General features: G+C 47.7%; 1 protein-coding gene across 1 annotated transcript in view; it reads left to right on the top strand.

Annotated features, from left to right (window-relative positions):
* Window positions 1–285: 285 nt before the first annotated feature.
* The window catches only part of antxr1d (ANTXR cell adhesion molecule 1d), a 116,736-nt gene continuing 94,380 nt past the window's right edge, over window positions 286–22,641 (top strand). Inside the window, exon 1 of the mRNA XM_085970347.1 lies at window positions 286–685. Within this exon, the coding sequence (XP_085826473.1) occupies window positions 516–685 (170 nt within the window). The 5' untranslated portion in view covers window positions 286–515. The remainder of the gene's footprint in view (window positions 686–22,641) is intronic.

Below are 22,641 nucleotides of genomic sequence, written 5' to 3'. Positions count from 1 at the left end.
CCAATCATCTTAAATCTGTGTCCTCTGGTTACCGACCCTCCTGTCAGTGAAAACAGTTTCTCCTTAATAATTATACAGTCTATATATATATATTTTTTTTTAAAACGTGCTATATATTGTCGCAGCTTCTGGAGAAGTATTGCACCGAATACTACTTTGTCAACCCCTCTTTTTTGTGTGTGTGTGTGTGTGCGTTGCAATTTGGTTAGTAGTGCTAGGAATTGGGAGGCGAGGAAATGAGAAGGCTGGTGAAGTTAGCAGTCCCAGCCTCCGCATTGCTGGTGTGGCAGGGCTCAGGGAAACGTCAGAGTCTGCACTGCAAAAGGACATGCTGGCGTGCTGATCAAGCAACGCCAAATTGGGGGCAAATCCGTTGCCGGATTTTGTTTTTGTTTTGTGTGTGTGTAGAAAGCAATAGCAAAGTTGGCCAGCTATTTAAAAAAAAACAATCTGATCTCCCTGGGGCTCCAGTTGATTGCTGAAGATCGAATGACTCTTCTCTTTATTATTATTTAATGCCCCGAAAAATGGCGAGTTTGGAAAGCAACCTTTGCAGAGCGGCGCTGGGCGCCTTGTTGCTCCTCGCCGCCTTCTGCTCCTTTACTTTGGGCCAAGTGGAAGAGGACAAAGACGATGATAAGACGTCCTGCCACGGAGCCTTCGACCTGTACTTTATTCTGGATAAGTAAGTGGAAAGCCCTTATTAAGTGGAGCGCTTTATTTTACTCTTGACTCAACTCCTCTGAGACTTTTTGCTTTGAGAGAATTTTTTGAGGGGGGGGGGGGGAGGTGGACCAGGACCAAACAAATTTAGCACCAAAGGCTGCTTTTAAAAAATCTTCTTCATTGCATGTGGGTTTACATGGGTGGGAGGTTGCAATCAAAACCCCCCAAAAAATATGTAGGGGGGATATATATGTGATATATGTGGGAGGGGGGGGGGGAACAAAAGGTGTTTCTGCAAGTTCTCCCTCCCCCCTCTCCTTTCTTCTACAATGACTGTCTTCGAAGTGTGCAGACTGTTGCTGAATGTGGCGGCCCCTCAGGCGCACAGTCTGTGGGCGGGAGGCGCTGCTGCCGCTCGGCTCCTTTTGTTTACAGCAGCCGAGGCTCGGCGGGGTGGCTCGCGGGGCGCGATCGTTTGAAAGCCGGCTCGCGCAGGAATCGTTCGGGGGGCGGGGGGAGACTCGCGCCACGCTGTTCTCTCTCTCCCTCTCCCCGCCCCCGCTGATTGACGCCGCTGGGGGGGGGGAAGGGCTCGCGCCGCGCCGCGCAGTTCTCTCTCCCGCCCCGCCCATGCGGCTCGCGCCCTGCCGGCTGACTCTGATTGGCGCCGCGCGCGGAGCTGTCTGACGGTGGTTGGATGGAGCGCGCGCCCGGCCGCCCGAGGGTGAGAGATACGGCGCCCAGTGGGCGGGAGACAACACCCAGTGGGTGAGAGATACGGCGCCCAGTGGGCGGGAGACAACACCCAGTGGGTGAGAGATACGGCGCCCAGTGGACGGGAGACAACACCCAGTGGGTGAGAGATAAGGCGCCCAGTGGGCGGGAGACAACACCCAGTGGGTGAGAGATACGGCGCCCAGTGGGCGGGAGACAACACCCAGTGGGTGAGAGATACGGCGCCCAGTGGGCGGGAGACAACACCCAGTGGGTGAGAGATATGGCGCCCAGTGGGTGAGAGATACGGCGCCCAGTGGGTGAGAGATACGGCGCCCAGTGGGTGAGAGATACGGCGCCCAGTGGGTGAGAGAAATGGCACCAAGTGGGGGAGATAGCGCACCTGGTGGGTGAGAGAAACAGCCCCCAGTGGGTGAGAGAAACAGCCCCCAGTGGGTGAGAGAAAGGGCACCCAGTGGGTGAGAGAAACGGCACCCAGTGGGTGAGATACAGCGCCCAGTGGGTAAGAGATGGCACCCAGTGGGTGAGATACAGCACGCAGTGGGCGAAAGATACTGGCACTGGGCAAGAGATACTGGCACTGGGTGAGAAAGAATGGCACTGGGTGAGAGAATGGCACTGGTTGAGAATCACCACCCAGTGGGTGAGATACTGGCACTAGAATGAGAGATAAACTGGAATTAGGTAAGAGCTGCAGTGTTGCTGGGCTGAGAAATTGGCACCGCATGAGAGACATTGTACTGGGGTGAGAGACACTGAGTGTGACATTTTTGCATTGATTAAGAGATACACTGGAACTTGAGAAACTTACACTTGATAAAAAAAGCACTGGCACTGGGGCAAGAGACTGCCACTGTGCGCAAGACCCAGGTATTGTGTATGAGACCCTGGAACTTGGTGAGAGAAGCATTGGCAATGGAGTGTGAGAGGCACTAGCTCATAGTAGGAGACATCCTGGCACTGAAGATGAGTCCTCACATTGAGTGAGAAAGACAGTGGCACTGGGTAAGATGCTGGCACTGGATGGGTGAAAGACACTGAAATGGCGATTGCCACTATCATTAGGTAAGAGACCCTGGTACAGAGTGAGAAACACATTGACATGAGGCGAGAGAAATCCCAGCACTGAGTGAAAGACCCTGGATTTTGGTGAAAGAGACAATGGTATGCAGTGAGCTACCCTGGTACTGAGTCGGAGAAACAACGGTACTGGCAGTGGCTGTGATATCCTGCCACTGGGTAAGAGACATTGGCACTGGCACATAGGAACAGGAGTAGGGCATTCAGCCCCTCCAGCTTGTTCTGCCATTCAGTGAGATCATGGCTGATCTGCGACCTAACTCCATATACCCGCCTTTGCCCCATATCCCTTAATATCTTTGGTTAATAAAAGTCTATCAATCTCAGATTTAAAATTAACAATTGATCTAGCATCAATTGCCATTTGTGGAAGAGAGTTCCAAATTTCTATCATCCTTTTCTGTTTAGAAGTGTTTCCTAATTTCACTCCTGCAAGGTCTGGCTCTAATTTTTAGACTATGCCCCCCTAGTCCTAGACTCACCAACCAGTGGAAATAGTTTGTCTCTATCTACCCTATCAGTTCCCTTTAATATCTTGAAAACTTAGATCAAATCACTCCTTAACCTTCTAAATTCCAGGGAATGCAACCCTAGTTTATGTAATCTCTGAGCAAGAGAGGCACTAACATTGAGTGACCCTTGTGCTGATTGAGAAAGGTATTGTCAGTAAGTGAGTGGCTCAGGCATGACAATGAACGAGAAACCCTTTATGTGAGCAAGAGAGCCTGAATCTAAGTGAGAGAAGCACCGACAAAGGCACTGAATGAGAGGCACATTGGCACTGCGTGAGTAAGATCCTGATACTGGCACTGACTGAGAAAAACCCTATTACTGAGAGAGAAGTGCTAAATAAGAGGAATGGGCACTGATTGAAAGATCCTGATGCTGAATGAGTGAGACTATCATTGAGTGAGACTCCCTGGTACTGAGTGGGACACGCACTGTCACTGAGTGAGGGAGATATTGGCAATGGGGGAGAGAGCCTAGTTGAGTGAAAGAAACACTGGCACTGAGTAAGAGAGGCTCTAGCACTGAAAAGAAAAAGACTTGCATTGGAATAGCATCTTATCACATCTCTCTGAAACATCTCACACTGCACTGCATCACATACTACTGTTTATTTTTGGAGTGCAGTGACTGTTCTTAGATAGCAAACACAGAAAAGGCAATAAAATGAATTACCTGGTCATCTGTTTTTAGTGTTGTTGGTCGAGGGAGGAATGTTGGTGAAGGTCCAAGAAAATCCCTTCGCCTCTTTGAATCATACCAAGGGACTTTAACATCCACCTGAACCACTAGACTGGACCTCGGCTTATACTCTGTTCCACAGGTCTGCACCTCTGACAGTGAGCAATCCCTCAGTATCGCCCTGGAATGTCGGCCTAGATTACGCAGTCGGATTCTGGAGTGGGTTCAGACCCGCAACATTTTGGCTCAGAGATGACATTGCTATTGGCTGAGGCACACTGACATTGAGAGAGTGTGTAAAAGAGTGAGGCCCTAGAGTAGGTAATGAGACAGACCCTGAACTGGCAATGTGCGAGAGAGCAACACACCCTGGCAGTGGCAATGAGTGAGAGAGAATGAACCTGGCAGTAGCATTAAGAAAGGTACTGATAGTGTGTGAGAGAGACATTCTGGTACTTGCACTGGCATTAAGGGAGATACCCTTGAGACTAAGCGAACAACACTGGTACTGAGGGAGCCAGATATATATCCTGGCATTGAGTAAGATAGACAGCGGCACTGTGAGGCACATTCTGAAATAGCCTGCCTTGTCACCAGAATGTCAAAGTTAATTGTTAAAAATTAGGAAATACTTTAAAACAATCTCATTTCTCAAATTTGAAGAGGACAGTTGATGAAGTCTGTGATTAAAAACAAAAAAAAGTGCCAATCCTGGAAATCTGAAATCAAACAGAAATTCTGGAAATGCAGTTGACCAGGCTAACATCTCTTTCCTGAAACATTAATCTGTCTTTTTCTTTCCGAGGCGGACCAACTTGCCGTGTATTTCCAGCATTTTTTGTTTTTATTATTGTATGTGTCAGATGCTTTAGGTGAATATGGCAGAATGAACCTCAGCTTGTTCAAAGTTTTTTAATTGTGCATATATGGCGGAGTTTATGGTTCCTGTGAGAAAGTGAGTTGAGTTCAGCAACAGGGTATGAGAAACTGGCCATTTTCAGCTTGTGTTCCTTGGAAACTGTATAAAGCCAGGCAGCACAAAGAAAGGATTCACTGAGCTCACATCCTTTCTCCTGTCCCTGGATATTTTGTGTAGCAATATCCTATTTAGCTGGTACATAAATAGGAAATGTCAAAAGTTATGTTTAAAATCCAAGAAATTAGTTGTTTCACTTTTAAATGTACATAAAACTTGACATTCAAATTTATAAAACAATGAAACCATTAATTAATTGAGTAATTAGTCAGAAAATGTTCAAAATTCCTATATTTTTGAAGCCTATATTTTTTTGTTTATAGATAATGGGGCTGAAATTTCTCTAGGGTTCAGCCAATCTCCTGCTATAACGCCAGAAGGAGACTGGCGGAACCTCCCCGAACACAGTGGAGACCCGGTTACACTCGGTCCCCGCCGTTTCCGACTTGTCTTGTAAGGAGCAGAATCTCTGCCTGGCGGTTAGAAGGCAAATGTCATTGGGGAATGGAGCCAGGGATGGGGACTTCCTTCGCCGGGCCTCTGCTCCAATGGCTTAGTTGGGACTAGGGATATCTGTGGAGGATGGTGTGCTCAGCGAGGTGAGGTACACCAGACTCCACATGGCTGGATGTGGATTCCAGGCCAGGCAAGTAGCTGGGACCCCCCCAAAATATGTAAGGTTTTCAAGACCAGCCCCCTTGCACAGGGGTGTGAGGGGAACATGGCCTGTGTTGGGGAGCATGGTTTGTACAGTGTTCATTATTTGCCACTCAAAACGTCGGGTTTCCTTGACTCTCCCTCTGCTAGCGAGAGTGGTGCTTTTAACCAGCTGGTAAGCGGTATACAAGAGCAGCTTGATGGGGATATTATAGATGGTTAGAGGAAATGTGTGGCCTCCACTCAATGAAGTGTGGCTCCATACAGTGTGGCAAAGTTGAAGAACTAAGCCGAGTGGGGGCTCAAGTATATATATTCCTCCAATCAGTCTTCAGTGCACTGTGCTTCCCTTTAGGAGCATCTTTTGAAAATGGAAATAGATCATCTGATATCTTGGTGGGTTTGTATGTCACGTGGTGTGATACCGAGTCCTACAGAATAGAAACATAGAAGATAGAAGCAGGAGTAGGCCATTCGGCCCCTCGAGCCTGCTCCGCCATTCAATGAGATCATGGCTGATCGTCCAAATTCAGTACCCTGTTTCTGCCTTCTCTCCATATCCCTTGATCCCCCTAGCCTTAAGAAATATATCCAACTCCTTCTTGAATATATTTAATGAATTGGCCTCTACTGCCTTCTGTGGTAGAGAATTCCACAGGTTCACCACTCTGGGTGAAGAAATTCCTCCTCATCTCAGTCCTAAATGGCTTACCCCTTATCCTTAGACTGTGACCCCTGGTTCTGGACTCCCCGACCATCGGGAACATCCTTCCAGCATCTAGTCTGTCCAGTCCTGTTAGAATTTTATAAGTTTCAATGAGATCCCCTCTCATTCTTCTGAACTCCAGCAAGTACAAGCCCAATCGACCCAATCTTTCCTCATACGTCATTCCTGCCATCCTAGGTATCAGCCTGGTGAATCTTCGCTGCACTCCCTCCATGGCAAGGAACATCCTTCCTCAGATATGGCGACCAAAACTGCACACAATACTCCAGATGTGGTCTCAGCAAGGCCCTGTACAACTGCAGCAAGACATCCTTGTTCCTGTACTCAAACCCTCACGCTACGAAGGCCAACATACCATTTGCCTTCTTAACCGCCTGCTGCACCTGCATGCTTACTTTCAGCGACTGGTGCACAAGGACACCCAAGTCTCGTTGCACTTCCCCTTCTCCCAATCTATTGCCATTCAGATAATAATCTGCCTTCCTGTTTTTGACACCAAAGTGGATAACCTCGCATTTATCCACGTTATATTGCATCTGCCATGCTTCTGCCCAATCACCCAACCTGTCCAAATCATACTGGAGTTTCTCGGTATCCTCCTCACAGCACACACGCCCACCCAGCTTTGTGTCGTCTGCAAACTTGGAGATATTACATCTAGTTCCCTCATCCAGATCATTAATATATATTGTGAATAGCTGGGGTCCAAGGACCGATCCCTGCGGTACCCCACTAGTCACTGTCTGCCACTCGGAAAAAGAGCCGTTTATTCCAACTCTCTGCTTTCTGTCTGCCAACCAGTTCTCTATCCAAGTCAATACCTTGCCCCCAATCCCATGTGCCTTAATTTTACACGCTAATCTCTTATGCGGGATCTTATCGAAAGCCTTTTGAAAATCCAAATACACCACATCCACTGGTTGTCCCTTATCTATTTTACCAGTTACATCCTCAAAAAATTCCAGTGGATTAGTCAAGCACGATTTACCTTTTGTAAATCCATGTTGACTTTGTCCGATCCAGTCACTTTTTTCCAAGTGTTCTGCTATTACATCCTTTATAATGGACTCTAGCATTTTCCCCACTACCGATGTCAGGCTTACCGGTCTGTAATTCCCCGTTTTCTCTCTACCACCCTTTTTGAACAGTGGGGTAACATTAGCTACCCGCCAATCCATGGGTACTGTTCCAGAGTCTATCGAATTTTGGAAGATGACCCGCAATGCATCTACTATTTCTAGGGCCAGTTCCTTAAGTACCCTAGGATGTAGATTATCAGGCCCTGGGGATTTATCAGCCCTCAATCCCATCAATTTCCCTAACACCATTTCCCTACAAATACTGATTTCTATCAGTTCCTCCCTGCCATTAGACCCTATGTTCCCTGACATCTTTGGGAGGTTATTTGTGTCCTCCTTTGTGAAGACAGAACCAAAGTATGTATTTAATTGGTCTGCCATTTCTTTGTTCCCCATTATAAATTCCCCTGATTCTGACTGCAAGGGACCTACGCTTGACTTCACCAATCTTTTTCTCTTCACATATCTATAAAAGCTTTTACAGTCAGTTTTTATGTTCCCTGCAAGCTTACTCTCATACTCTATTTTCCCCCTTTTAATTAATCCCTTTGTCCTCCTTTGTTGAATCCTAAACTGCTCCCAATCCTCAGGTTTACTGCTTTTTCTGGCCAATTTATATGTCCTCTCCTTGGATCTTATGCTATCCCTAATTTCCCTTGTTAGCCACGGTTGAGTCACCTTTTTTGTTTTATTTTTATGCCAAATTGGGATGAACAAATTTTGTAGTTCATCCATGTGATCTTTGAATGTTTGCCATTGCCCATCCACCGTCAACCCTTTGAGTGTCATTCCCCAATCAATCCTACCCAACTCGCACCTCATACCATCGTAGTCTCCTTTATTTAAATTCAGGACCCTAGTCTCCGAGTCAACTATTTCACTCTCCATCTTAATGAAGAATTCTATCATATTATGATCGCTCTGACCCAAGGGGCCTCGCACAACAAGATTGCTAATTAATCCTCTCTCACTACATAATACCCAGTCTAAGATGGCCTGATTTCTAGTTGGTTCCTCGACATGTTGGTCCAGGAAACCATCCCGTATACACTCCAGGAATTCCTCCTCCACAGTATTGTTACTAATTTGGTTAGCTCAATCTATATGTAGATTAAAGTCACCCATGATAACTGCTGTGCCCTTATTGCACGCTTCTCTAATTTTCCGTTTGATGCCATCCCTGACCTCCGCATTACTGTTTGGAGGTCTATATACCACTCCCACTAACGTTTTCTGCCCCTTGGTATTTTTCAGTTCTACCCATACAGATTCCACATCATCAGAGCTAATATCCTTCCTTTCAATTGTATTAATCCCCTCCTTAACCAGCAATGCTACCCCACCTCCTTTTCCTTTTTGCCTATCTTTCCTGAATATTGAATATCCTGGGATATTGAGTTCCCAGCCTTGGCCACCCTGGAGCCATGTTTCCGTAATCCCAATCATATCATATTCGTTTACCTCTATTTGCGCAGCCAATTCATCCACCTTATTATGAATGCTCCTTGCATTAAGACACAAAGGCCTAGAAATTCGGTGGAGGCCCAAACGGGGCGCCAAGCTCGCCTGGGCGCCGGAATTACCGCTGCGATCGGAGCAGTTGCGACCGCCGGAAATTCATCTTGAATGCCCCAAGAGGGACTCGGGGCGCTGCTCGAGGCGCCCCGCGTCCCTCTTAGGGCGCTGAAACTGAATATCGCAGCGCAAAGTGCCGCAGCGCCACACGCTGCGGCGCGGCGTGCTGCGGTACTGCAGGCCTTCCTCCGCTTCTTAAGGGGGAGGGGCCTGCACCAGCGCGATGAGCGATCGCGAGTGCTGGCAAAAGAGCCCGGCACCGAGGAGAAGTGCCGGGCTCTCGGGACACAGCCGGCACTGCCCGGGGGGGGGGGGATCAGGCAGCCGGGGATGAAGGTGCTGGCAGGCGGCCACCGGAAAAAATGGCCGCCCCGCACCTCCACATTAATTTGCGCCACTGCCGCCACAGGTAGGCCCCGTGAACTGGGCGCGATTTTCGAACGGCGCTACAGAGGCGGGCGCTACCAAATATCGCGATCGGGGCGCTGCGCACACCGATGACGTCATCGGTGGCGGCGCAGCGCAACAGGCTAATGCCGCCATTAGCGCCCCGCTAAATATCGCGGGAGGCGCGGCCAGTGGCGCTAAAGCCACTGAGTGCCCTCTTTAGGCGCTAACTGGTGGCGCGGCCCACCGAATTTCTAGGCCAAAGCCTTCAGGCATGTTTTTTTAACACTCTTAGATCTTTTAGAATTATTATTTACTGTGGCCATGTCTGATTTAAACCCTTGGGCCTAGAAATTGGGTTGGGGCGCAAAAGTCGGCTGAGCGCAGGATTTAGCGCAGTGATCGGAGTGATACCGATCGCCAGAAACTCAGTTTCAGTGCCCCTCGAGGGACACGGGGCGAGGCTCGAGGCGCTCCGCGTCCCTCTTAGGGCGCTGAAACTGATTATCGCAGCGCAACGTGCCGCAGCGCCACATGCTGCGGCACGGCACGCTGCGGTACTGCAGGCCTTCCTCCCACTGTTAAGGGGGAGGTGCCTGCAACAGCGCGATCCCCGATCGCGAGTGCCGGCAAATGAGCCCGGCACCAAGGAGAAGTGCTGGGCTCTCGGGAAACAGCCGGCAATGCCGCGGGGGGGGGTGGTTAGGAGGCCGGGGACGGAGGTGCTGGCAGGCGGCCGCCGAAAAAGCAGCCGCCCCGCACCTCCACCTTAACTTGCGCCGCTGCCGGCACAGTATGGCCCCGTGAACCGGGCGCGGGTAGCGAGTGGCGCAACTGCGGCGTTCGCTACCAAATATCGCGAACGGGGCACGAATGGGGCGCTGCGCACACCGATGATGTCATCAGTGGCGGCGCAGTGCAAATGCCTAACGCCACCATTAGCGCCCCTGCTGAATATCGCCGGAGACGCAGCCAGTGGCGCTACAGCCACTGACTGCCTCTTTAGGCGCTAACAGGTGGCGCTACTCACCCAATTTCTCCCCCTTGATTTCTCTGCCTGCCACTTTTGTTTTTCTCCTTCCTGTCTTTTGCTTTTATCTTTGTTTCCCTTTCCTCTGTCTCTCCGCTCAGGTTCCCAACCACCTGCCATTTTAGTTTAAACCCTCCTCCAGAGCATTAGCAAACACTCCCCCTAGGACATCGGTCCCGGCCCTGCCCAGGTGCAAACCGTCCGTTTTGTACTGGTCCCACCTCCCCCAGAACCGGTTCCAATGTCCCAGAAATTTGAATCCCTCCCCCTTGCACCATTCCTCTATCCCTCCATCTCCCTTTAAGACTCTCTTCAGAACTCAACTCTTTGATCAACATCCTAACATCGCCTTCTTTGCCACGGTGTCCATTTTATCCTTATACCTCTGTGAAATGCCTTGGGATATTTTTCTATAAAGGTGCTATATAAATGCAAGTTTCCATTGTTGAGCATTCCAAGATCAAGATGCTCTAATTGGCCTTACTTCTCCTGGGATAAGGAGAGCAAATAAATCAGCCAGGGTTCCCATTTCTGATCGCTGACTAGTAATCCCTGCTAGAATGTGAGAGGGGGTGAATTTCTGAAAAGTTACAGCAGCAGAGCAAGGGAAGTCCCAAGGAAATTCACCCCCATAGTGTCTGAATGTCAGGTGAGGACAAGATCAGACTTGTGTGCAATGGTTCTTTATGGTCAGTTATCATACTCATGATTGTCTATGGTTAGACATGTTGAATGGCCAAGTGGATGAGGTACCAGAATGCTACTGCTGGCTGTCGAACTATACTTGAGCCTTCAGAAAAGGAATTCAGGATAGAAAATGTTTTCTCAGATAGTGTAGTCCATGTAAAGAATGCAGGTTCACTGCACCTTAAGACTGCACTGTTCATTGTTGCTCAATGCATTATGCTGATTCTAAACTTTTTTTAAGCATAGGAACATTTATTATTTAACTGGTTTGAGAATAAGGTTTACACAAGCATTGTTACTTGAGTTCTTGCATGAACATGCAAAATAACAGTATATGTAAACAGGAGAAACCAATGGAGATTGTGAAATAACATCTAGTGGTGGCTGAGTGATCGCGGCTGGTACCGCGAGGAAAAAAGGAGAAGGGGCAGGTGCTCGCAGTCGACCAAAACAAAATGGCCGCCCGACACCGGCCCTTTTTAACAGCGCCGCCACCGCTGCAAAAACGCCCTCTGACCCTGTCGGACATATCGTCCGGCGATAGGTCAGGGGGGTGCAAGTGAAGTTTGCGAGCGGGGCGCTGCGTACAGCGATGACGTCATCGACCGCCCCATACCTCCTGAATTTTGCGGGAGGCGTTAGTGGTGCCGTGCCCGGGCGCTATGGGATTTACGCCCCGTTAGCGCCCCTCGAGGATGCGGGCGCTAACGAGAGGCGCAAATCAACCCAATTTTTCCCCCAAAAAATCTATCGATCTCTGTCTTGAATGTACTCATCGACTGAGCATCCACAGCTCTCTCGGATAGAGAATTCCAAAGATTCGCAACCCTTTGAGTGAAGAAATCTCTCCTCATCTCATCTCAGTCCGAAATGAATAAATAAGTAATTTCCATAACACAGTACTGTTGCTTGCAATTCAAGTGGTGCTGCATTTAAGTACTCCTTTGTAATTTTACTTGCCCTAGCCTGCCCTAATAAAATAGAGATGTATGTGAGCTCCAGTCACTGGGGAAAAAATAGCTTACTTCTAAAAAGTGAAGACATTTTTTTTTTCGGAGTAGTAAATCATTTTAAAGTTTGCTATCAAAAAGTCGTAACATGGAGATAAAAAGAAAAAATGCGCATGCCAGTAAACCTAAAATAAAAGTTTTATTTCCAGGATTTCTATTTGTATTTCAAAAGGTCACAATGCGTTGAAAATGAGGATTGATCACATTTTGCAGCATCTTTTTCTTGATCCGAGGTGATCTGAATATAAATTTAAAAATTATTTCAAGGCAGTAATCTAATTGAAGTGTTCAGATGAGATTGCAAATGATAAAAATAAAGCTCAAATGGTTTATAGCAGCCTTTTTAATTCAGGCAATAGATTTATATATTGAAAGCACAATATTATTTTAATGATATAATATATATTAAACGTGTTGTTTTCTGGTAACCTGCTACACATTATCACTCAGTTAACTTGTAGTGGTAACGGCAAAATTGTTAATCCGTCACTGAGAATTGTCACTGTACATTAACTTCATCTATCATCTGGCTGTCTGTGTACACCATGTCACTAACAAAAAAAGATTAAAAGCAAAACTTCTTTCACCAACTCCATAGTAAATCTATCTATTTGTGCCTGGTAAAGTGTCAGTGGGGTTTGAGAAAGGAACTATAACGCATGAAATCTGGAGATTGGCTGTTTTTTTAATGAATGGACTATTTGCGCCAATAAGAAGATACTTTTGCTTTAGGAAAGTCACAATTTTTACTATCTAGCATGATCTGTCTCGTAACACCTTTCAAAGGCATCACACCTGAAAGTGTTACCTCAGAGGCATCATAATTCATGGCATCTACACCTCAGGTGTTGCGCTTGTAAAGTACCACATTGATAGGGCAAAATAATTGTGTTTGGCTCAAATATCCACTTAAATGTTAAGTTACCAGTTAAATCTGACTAAATGTGAGCAAAAAAAAAAGCAGAATGAGGAATGAGTAAGCAGCAAAAAATTGAACAATCAAATACCTCAATTTTCTTCAAAGCTACCATTCACTAATCAGGAAGTACCACAAACCACCCAATCAAATTACTCAAATTATCTATAATAGCAAAATACTGCAGATGCTGGAAATCTGAAATAACAACAGAAAACGCTGGAAATACTCAGCAGGCCAGGCAGCATCCGTGGAGAGAGAAACAGAGTTAACGTTTCAGGTCTGGGACCCTTTTCTGACGAAGGGTTTCGACCCGAAACGTTGACTCTATTTCTCGCTCCACGGATGCTGCCTGGCCTGCTGAGTATTTCCAGCATTTTCTGTTGTTACTCAAATGATCTCCTCACACTGTTTTTGACCACCATTTACTTTCTTCACCGAGGTCAGAATATACAGTTAGCGATAATAATTCTAACACAATAAACATATTTAAAAAAAATCAGAGTTTTACCCATGCTCCTAAATATAGTTTCCCTGGAGTTTTCAATCAATACATAGGAGTAGAGGAGGGGGGGAGCAGAGCTTAACTACAGCAAGTCCTGGCACATGCTGTGAATGGCCAATCATGCTGTCTGTCATAAATAATTATTGGAAATTGTTAATCCAGATACATGGTGGGAGCTACCATGTTGAAGCACTTCAGCTGACTTTGATAACTCTCGGAAGCCACATGATGTTGAGCTAGGCTTCTTACAAAACCACAGGCCTCCAACAAAAAACATTCTTACAGGCATTTCTAACACAGAAAATGCTACTGTACAGGCACTTATTTTATAACTTGTAATTTAAAAAATATCTTTATTGTAATACAAGCCTTATTGTCAGTATTGCAAGATTCCCAGTGAGAATCCAAGATGGTACCCGAAAACATTTTCAAAGAATATTTGAAATTATTTCAGTCAACATTGTTCAGTTATGATTTGTTGGTGTTTTCTGAATATGGGATCTGCGCAATTTAGGCATGATGTGATGCAAATTCGAAGTGCGACAACTACCATGTGAAGCACAAAATGTACACACATATAACATTTTAATATGGATGTACTAGCAGATGTCCGACGGTTGCTCATGGTGAGTCAGATAACACTATTGCAATGGGAGGTGGTACTGGGTTATGGAAGTGGGGGAAGAAGTACACTTCTCCAGTACAAAGAGTTTGAAAGATTTTGCAAAAAAGCTCCCCAGAGGCAGTGAAGTAAGTGTTTTTTTTTTGCTTGGTTCCTGGAAAATAAATTGTGTTTTCCTTAACCACTGGCAGAACATAAATAAATATCACAGCCATTTAAGTAAATGTGTTAACATGAGCAATTGTTTTTGACTTATCAACATAAACAAATTAAAAAGTTGTAACTATTTAGCATACAAAATATAAAGATTTGGTACACTTTTTCTCATTCTGTCTTTTTCTCTCTCTTTCTCCCTTTGTCCCTATATGGTTCTGATTTAGTATTTTGTTCCCTCTCTGTATCTTTGTAACACAGATAATTTTCCTATCAAAACGTTCTTCAAAAAGATTCCGAAGTTCATGTTTTACCTTGTTATCAATTCTTTAGGAAAGACAGACTCACAATTACTGGTATAGCCTCTGTGTTCTTGCACTCCAGTTGTACAGCACAAATCATCTTTGTCATACTGCTACATGAAGGTAAGCTTTTCCACAATGTATATGCTCAGGCTGTGATATACTGGAAATTTTAGGTACAGTTGATTGCTCGGAGTTATAGCCGTTGTCACTTCAGCTGCTAGTGATGACTCTGGGACGACTATGAACTAGAACTATAAGCATCTTGGAGAGACACAGGCCCTGTGATGGAAAACATTCTTAAACACATTTCACATGTGATTCTATAGACAAGTTGAATCCTCTCCTTATCAATTTTGACACTTTTCATGTCCATTATTTTACAGGTCTTATTTCTAGAAGTGCCTGGCTTAGTGAACAATCCAATAGTCATCTAAAGGATTGTTGAGAAAGGAACAGAAGCATATGTTGATAGGGTGAGATGAATTAAGGTGGGAGGAGGCTCGTGTAGAGCATAAACAGCAGCATAGACCTGTTGTGCCGAATGGCCTGTTTCTATGCTGTATAATTCTATTTAGGCAATGTAATTTGCAGCAATTTGATTGGCTCTGCCTCTACTCCTTGCTTTTTGTAGCTGCTGTTGACATTTGATTGGAAGTTTTTGAAATTGCTGATTGGTAGTTTTTATTTTTGGCACATTCCACACTTATTTAGTTCTTTGTTGTTGATTTCTGAATATAATATTTGAGCCAATCCAGGTGCAAATGTGCTGCAAAATTTTCAAATTTTCTTTTGTAGTATGGGATTTCAAATAGTTAAGAAAAAAACACTTGCATTTATATCGTGCTTTTTCACATCTCCAAGAAATCTCTCCACTTGCTTCACATATCATGAACTACTTTGAACCGCAGAGACTTGTTATGTAGACAAATGTGGCAGTCGTTTTGCATATTGAAAGATCCCACAAACAGCAATGAGCTGAATGGAAAGTTCATCTGTTTTTGGTGGTATTGGTTGAAGGAGGAATTTTGACCAGAATACTGGGAGAGATTCCTGTTCTTCTTCATATAAGTAATCAGCAGGTGGAGTGAGACTGAAATCTGTGATAAAATAATCATGAACTCTACATGGAGCAGATGTGATGCGATGAATGGCTTTTTCTCACTGAATTTTGTTATGAGTAGTGCAATGGAATCTTTAACGTCTGCCTGAACCACTGGTACAGACACAAAGGATCTTGGCTTAACGTTTCCTCCAAGCAGAGCTCCCGCAATACTGCATTGGAGTGTCACCACAATTTATGTGCCTCAGTCCTGGAGTTTGGCTTGAAGCTACAGCATTCTGACATTGAGGCAAGCATGCTATCAACTGAGCCAATCTGGGAATGGTCATGGTAGACATTTATTACATTGGCAATGCAACATGTATCAGAGCAAATATGGAGCGATTGAGAGGAATATGGAAGAAACTGGCAACACAGGAATGGAACATAAACAAAGATTGAAGGAAAAAGTCAAAGACAAATAGTGCAATGAATGTGTGAAAAAAGAGCAAAAACAGAATGGCAGACAAACAGAAAGGCAAAGAGAGTGACACGGAAAGAATTTGTGTAGTAAGAATGAGGGACATCAGCGGGCACAGAAAAACATTTTTTTAGCTGTCTGAATAATGCCACAGGCGATTAGCTAGTATATTATTAAAATTATGTATATGTAGGAGTGATTTCAAAGCAATAATCTCTTCTTTCAGTGTAGATAACAGTTATTTTTGATGAGATTTCTGCCTTGTAATGACTCCTGGGTATCCTTAATCTGCATGTATTAAAGGGTTTAATAATTTGTGGGCTGATTCTATTCAGGTTTAGTTATTTTCTGCTAACTGCAGCTGTCAATCTATGCCCCAAAGTGCCATTGCGCTCTACGTCAATCTATGATGATGTTCACTCTACATGATGCATGACTGTGACATAATTACTGCAAGTTTATGAAAAGACAGTTTGCAGTCTATTACAAGGAAATACTAGTGGACAGTATATAATTTCATAGCATGTATATTTAATCATGAACTGAAAAATAACCATACTCAGATTGTGTTCTCATTATGATAATATTTAAGCAATGTTATGCAAAGGTAATCTCAACCTGCTTTAAGGTTAGTTGTAGCTGGCTTATGGTCTGTTCCATCCAATGTATTATAAAGCACTAGTCAATTTATTTTCCAGACTGCATATATATTTTAAAGTATTACGTAGGGCGCGATCTTGCCAGCCCTGGGGAGGCGGGTATGGAGGCAGGACTGCCGGGAAAATCGGCAGAATCTGGGGGCGGGTGCCCAACCCGCCTCCGTGCCATCTTGCCAGGAGGCGGGTAGCCGATCGGCGCTGAGCCCGGTCTCCTTGGAGGCAGGAAGGGGATTAGTGCCTCTTATCTGCCTGTTAACAGGTAGTTAACAGGTAGTTAAGAGCATTATCCCCATTTTACCCACACAAGTGCGGGCTTCCCAAAGGCTGCGAACCCCGCCAGGGTCACCGAGGCGAGCAGTGGGACTGCGGGGGTCAGAGGGTTGCAAATGTGCGCTGTGAACGCAAGTGATGGGTGCAAGTGTGGAGAGGTGAGTATCTGAGATAAGTGGAAAGTGTTAGTAAAAGTTTACTTACCTTTATTTCTTCCTGCAGGCTTCAAGAATTGGGTATGCGGAGAGTCCCGCACCTCCGCGGCAGAAATGACAGATGGCTGTTGCATTATCCAATGCAGCAACCATCTAATTTCTGCTAAAGAAAGAGGTTTGATGAATTTTGAATTCAAGAACTCATCAAACTACAGAGAATGTCAGTGTTTGACAGCTTCACAGAGTTGTCAAACAATGACAATTCATCTGTCAGAAATTTTTGAGAGATGAAATGTCATACGTTGACCGGCTTTTCCTTAATTGGCCTGCTAAGCCCGCTGGGTGGGCTTAACAAGGTGATGATATACCTATCAATACAGTTCATGAAAAGCGACGAGTTAAGTTAGTAACTATAGGTTTTTATTGGCTAAATAACAGAGCCCACCCTCGTGGGTGATCGGATCCAACAAGGAGGAATACCAGCCAGTCGACCACCTTTATACCTGGGCAAGCAGGCGGAGCCATGGGCGGAGTCAGCTGTGGTCAGCCCAGGTATAACAGCGTGGCAAGAGGTAACCTTGTGTAGTGATACAACAGTGTAAACAGTGATAACCATAGTGTAACGATATAAACAGTGATAACCATAGTGCAACGATAGTGAACGATAAAAGTGGTTTACCACATTCACCCCTTGTTTAAATTTGAGTCCGGCGGGGTGAAGTGTACTACCAGTTCGGGTATGTCAGTCTATCCGGAGGCCTCGTAAGCCTTTCTGATCGGCGCAGCAGCGGCGGCGGAGGTGTAGTATTCGAAGTTAAGGCTGGTGTCTGCGTGGTCGGCGAAGGCTCATGGGGTTCCGGCATGCCGTCTACCGGGGCTGGATTTGGGGGAGTGGTGGGGGGTAACGGTGGTGTCTCGGGGGTGCCCGAGGGTGCGAGGTCTCGTAAGGAGACTGTGTCCTCCCGCCCGTCTGGGTATGCCACATAGGCGTACTGGGGGTTGGCGTGCAGGAGGTCCACCCTCTCGACCAGGGGGTCCGTTTTATGGGCCCTCACGTGCTTCCGCAGCAAGACGGGCCCCGGAGAAGTCAGCCATGTTGGTAGCGAGGTTCCCGTAGTCGACTTCCTGGGGAAAACAAACATTCGTTCATGGGGGGTGGCGTTAATGGCAGTGCAAAGCAGTGACCGGATGGAATGCAGCGCTGCCGGGAGGACTTCCTGCCAGCGAGAGGTTGGGAGGCCCTTAGACTTTAAGGCTAAGAGAACGGCCTTCCAGACTGTCGCATTCTCTCTTTCCACCTGGCCGTTCCCTCGGGGGTTGTAGCTGGTGGTCCTGCTTGCAGCAATACCTCTCGCTAGTAGGAACTGGCGAAGTTCCTCGCTCATGAAGGATGAGCCCCGGTCGCTATGTATATAGTTCGGGAACCCGAACAAGGCGAAGAGGTCATTCAGGCATTTGATGACCGTGGTACTGGTCATGTCTGGGCAGGGGAAGGCAAAGGGGAAACAGGAGTACTCGTCAATAATGTTGAGGAAGTACACATTACGGTCAGAGGACGGGAGGGGCCCCTTAAAATCGATGCTCAAGCGCTCGAAGGGGCGGGTGGCCTTGATCAGGCTTGCTCTGTCCGGCCTATAGAAATGCGGTTTGCATTCGGCACAGGTTTGGCAGTTCCTGGTCATGGTCCTGACCTCCTCGATGGAGTAGGGCAGGTTGCGGGTCTTAATGAAGTGGTAAAGTCTGGTGACCCCGGGGTGGCAGAGGTCGTTGTGGAGGGTCTGCAGTCTATCAATTTGCGCGTTGGCGCATGTACTTCGTGATAGAGCATCTGGGGGTTCGTTCAGTTTACCAGGCCGGTACAAGATATCGTAATCGTAGGTGGAGAGCTCAATTCTCCACCTCAAGATCTTGTCGTTCTTGATTTTGCCCCTCAGCTTGTTATTAAACATAAAAGCGACCGAACGCTGGTCGGTGAGGAGGGTAAATCGTTTGCCTGCCAGGTAATGCCTCCAGCGTCGTACTGCCTCCACGATCGCCTGGGCCTCCTTCTCGACAGAAGAGTGTCGGATCTCAGGGCCCTGGAGGGTCCTTGAGAAGAAGGCCACAGGTCTCCCCGCCTGGTTAAGGGTTGCAGCTAGGGCGAAGTCGGATGCATCGCTCTCCACTTGGAAAGGGATAGACTCATCCACCGCGTGCATTGTGGCCTTAGCAATGTCTCCCTTTATGAGGGAGAAGGCTGCGCATGCTTCTGCTGTCAGGGGGATGGAGGTGGACTTCATGAGGGGTCTGGCTTTGTCCGCATAATTGGGCACCCATTGGGCATAGTAAGCGAAGAGCCCCAGGGTTCTCTTCAGCGCCTTTGGACAGTGGGGGAGGGGAAGCTCCATGAGGGGGCGCATTCTTTCGGGGTCGGGGCCGATGACTCCGTTCTCTACTACGCAGCCGAGGATGGCAAGGCGCGAGGTGTTAAACACACATTTCTCCTTATTGTAGGTGAGGTTCAGCCGTTGGGCCGTACGGAGGAATTTCTCCAGATTAACATCATGGTCCTGCCGGTCGCGGCCGCAGATGGTGACGTTATCTAGATAAGGGAACGTGGCATGCAGCCCGTTCTGGTCAACCATCCGGTCCATCTCCCTTTGGAAGACCGAAACCCCGTTGGTGACACCGAAGGGAACCCTAAGGAAGTGATAGAGGCAGCCATTCGCCTCGAAGGCGGTATACTGGCGGTCCTCAGGGCGGATAGGGAGTTGGTGATAGGCCGACTTAAGGTCGATGGTAGAGAATACCCGGTACTGTGCAATCTGATTGACCATATCAGATATGCGGGGAAGGGGGTATGCGTCCAGCTGGGTGTACCGGTTTATGGTTTGGCTGTAGTCGATGACCAGGCGGTGTTTATCGCCGGTCTTAACGACTACGACCTGGGCACGCCAGGGGCTGTTGCTTCCCTCGATGATGCCCTCCTTCAGGAGTCGCTGCACCTCGGAGCTAATAAAAGCTCTGTCCCCGGCGCTGTACCGCCTGCTCTTGGTAGCGACGGGTTTACAGTCGCGGGTGAGGTTAGCGAACAGGGAGGGGGGCGGGACTTTGAGGGTGGAGAGGCCGCAGGTGGTACGCGGTGGGCGGTTTAGGAATTGCTGGTTGTAGACTGTGAGGGGGGTGAGGGATCCACCATATGCCAAGGTGACACTTTGGAGGTGGCATTGGAAATCCAGCCCTAGTAGGACGGCAGCGCAGAGCTGGGGCAGGACGAGAAGTTTAAAATGTTTATACACCGTGCCCCTAACCGACAGGGTCACAACACAGTAGCCGCTGATGTCTGTTGAATGGGACCTCGACGCCATCGAGATCCGGTTGCGCGTTGGCCGGACAGTGAGGGAGTAGCGGCTCACCGTGTCTGGATGGATGAAACTCTCCGTGCTTCCGCTGTCGAACAGGCAGGTCGTGGCGTGGCCGTTTACTTTGATGTCCATCATGGACTTGGACAGGTGATGCGGGCGAGCTTGGTCAAGTGTGATGGAGGCTAGTGTATGGCTGAGCGAGCTGCTGTAGTCTGCGGGTGAGGCGGTGGTCGGGTCTGGAGACAAGGTGGCGGTCGAGTGTGGTGAACAAAATGGCGGCGCCCACGACGTTGAACAAAATGGCGGAGAAGATGGCCGCCCCCACAACTCACATGAGGCACTGCCGACGTCGGTGGCCTTGATCAAAGATGGCCGCCCCCACGACTCACACGAGGTGATGCTGGCATCTGTGGCCTTGATGAAAGATGGCCGCCCCCACAACTCGCATGAGGCACTGCTGGCGTCTGTGGCTTTCCCCCTGCAGGCCTTCGCGAAGTGGCCTTTCTTGTGGCAGTCGGAGCAGGTCGCGTTTCTTGCAGGGCAGCGCGCCCTCGGGTGTTTCGCCTGGCCACAGAAGAAGCAGCCGGCAGCCCGATCGCGGGGCTCCGATGTCGCAGCCGGTACCGGGGGTGGCGGTCCCGATCGGTTCCGGGACACCGACGCTGTGGTAGGCCCCAGGGGCGGCGGTGCGAGGGGTATTGCGGCCGGAGTCGGGCCCGAGTCCCAGGGTCGCGCAGCACAGTACCTGGAGTACGCCTCGAGGTCCCGATGGGCCACTTCCAAGGAGCGAGCGAGGATAGCAGCTGTTTTCAGGTCGAGGTCCTTTGATTCCAGCAGTCTTTGCCGTGAGTAGTCTGACCGAAGGCCTTTCACGAAGGCATCGCGGATATTTCCATCGGTATATTCTGCAGCTGTTACGGCTTTAAAGTCACAGTCCCTGCCGAGTATTTGCAGCGCCCGTAAGAAATCATCAACCGACTCTCCTGGCTGTTGCGAGCGGGATCTCAGGAGATGCCTGGCGTACATTGAGTTTACAGGGCTCCGGTACTGCTCTTTTAGCAGGTTGAGGGCGTCCTCGTATGTAGCAATGTCCCGGATGAGTGCAAATACTTTAGGGCTCACCTGGGCGGTCAGAACTCTTAGTTTGGATACCGGAGGCACGCCGGATTCTCCCAGGTAGGCTTCGAAGCAGCTCAGCCAGTGTTCGAAGTCGAGGGCTGAATTCGCAGCCTGTGGGTTTAGATCCAGGTACGGCGGTCGGAGGGCTCGCAGCCAGGCCGGCTGCTGGGGCTGTTGTAGCTGGCCGTTTGGATGGGGCTGTACGTTTGGCTGGTCGTTTGGCTGCTCCGGTACAGACATTTCAAAATTTAGCCAATAAAATTGATATACCTATCAATACAGTTCATGAAAAGCGACGAGTTAAGTTAGTAACTATAGGTTTTTATTGGCTAAATAACAGAGCCCACCCTCGTGGGTGATCGGATCCAACAAGGAGGAATACCAGCCAGTCGACCACCTTTATACCTGGGCAAGCAGGCGGAGCCATGGGCGGAGTCAGCTGTGGTCAGCCCAAGTATAACAGCGTGGCAAGAGGTAACCTTGTGTAGTGATACAACAGTGTAAACAGTGATAACCATAGTGTAACGATATAAACAGTGATAACCATAGTGTAACGATAGTGAACGATAAAAGTGGTTTACCACAGGTGAATCAAAGGAAAATAGCGTGTGTTGGCCAGAAGTTGATGGAGGCAGGACTAAAACCCAACAAGTGGGAGTCCCGCCTCTAAAAGCTCCCCATTGGCAAAATCCAGCCCGTAGTGTTTTCCCAGGACATAAATTATAGTAAGAAAGATCTTGCATTTACATAATATCTTTCATTACCTCAGGATTTCCCAAAGTACTTCACAGTCAATGAAGTACTTGTGAAGTATAATCACTGTAATTAGATTAAACATGGCAGCCAATTTGTGCACAGCAAGGTCCCATAAACAGCAATGAGATAATGACCGGACAATGTATTTCTGATGGTTAAAGGATACATGTTGGCCAGGACAGTGAGAGTACTCCCCTGCTGTTCTTCAAATAGTGCCATGGGATCTTTTACATCCACCTGAGAGGGCAGATGGTTTAATGGCCCAGTAATTCCGGGCCCAACGCATGAGTACGGACGGGGTACTCACGCGTGGGCCCGATGGAAGTGCCAGTTTTCAGCATGCACAGCGCATGCGCGGAAAACCGGCATTTCCTGTCCTCTGAACCAAGGGGTTCAGAGGACGAACGCGTGTGCGCAGGAGTCTGCGCGTGCGCGCTGAAATTCCTTTTTTTCCACAGGTTTGCACGTGTGTAAGGGCCTCCTTTTTACGAATGTAAAAAGGAGACGTAAAGACTTCATT

Source organism: Somniosus microcephalus, chromosome 29 (genome assembly GCF_052327205.1).
Source record: "Somniosus microcephalus isolate GS21.2 chromosome 29, FLI_Smic_1.0, whole genome shotgun sequence".
In the NCBI taxonomy this organism is placed as follows: Eukaryota; Metazoa; Chordata; class Chondrichthyes; order Squaliformes; family Somniosidae; genus Somniosus; species Somniosus microcephalus.
The sequence above is the reverse complement of the archived record's forward strand: the minus strand, read 5'-3'. Positions and strand labels throughout refer to the sequence as shown.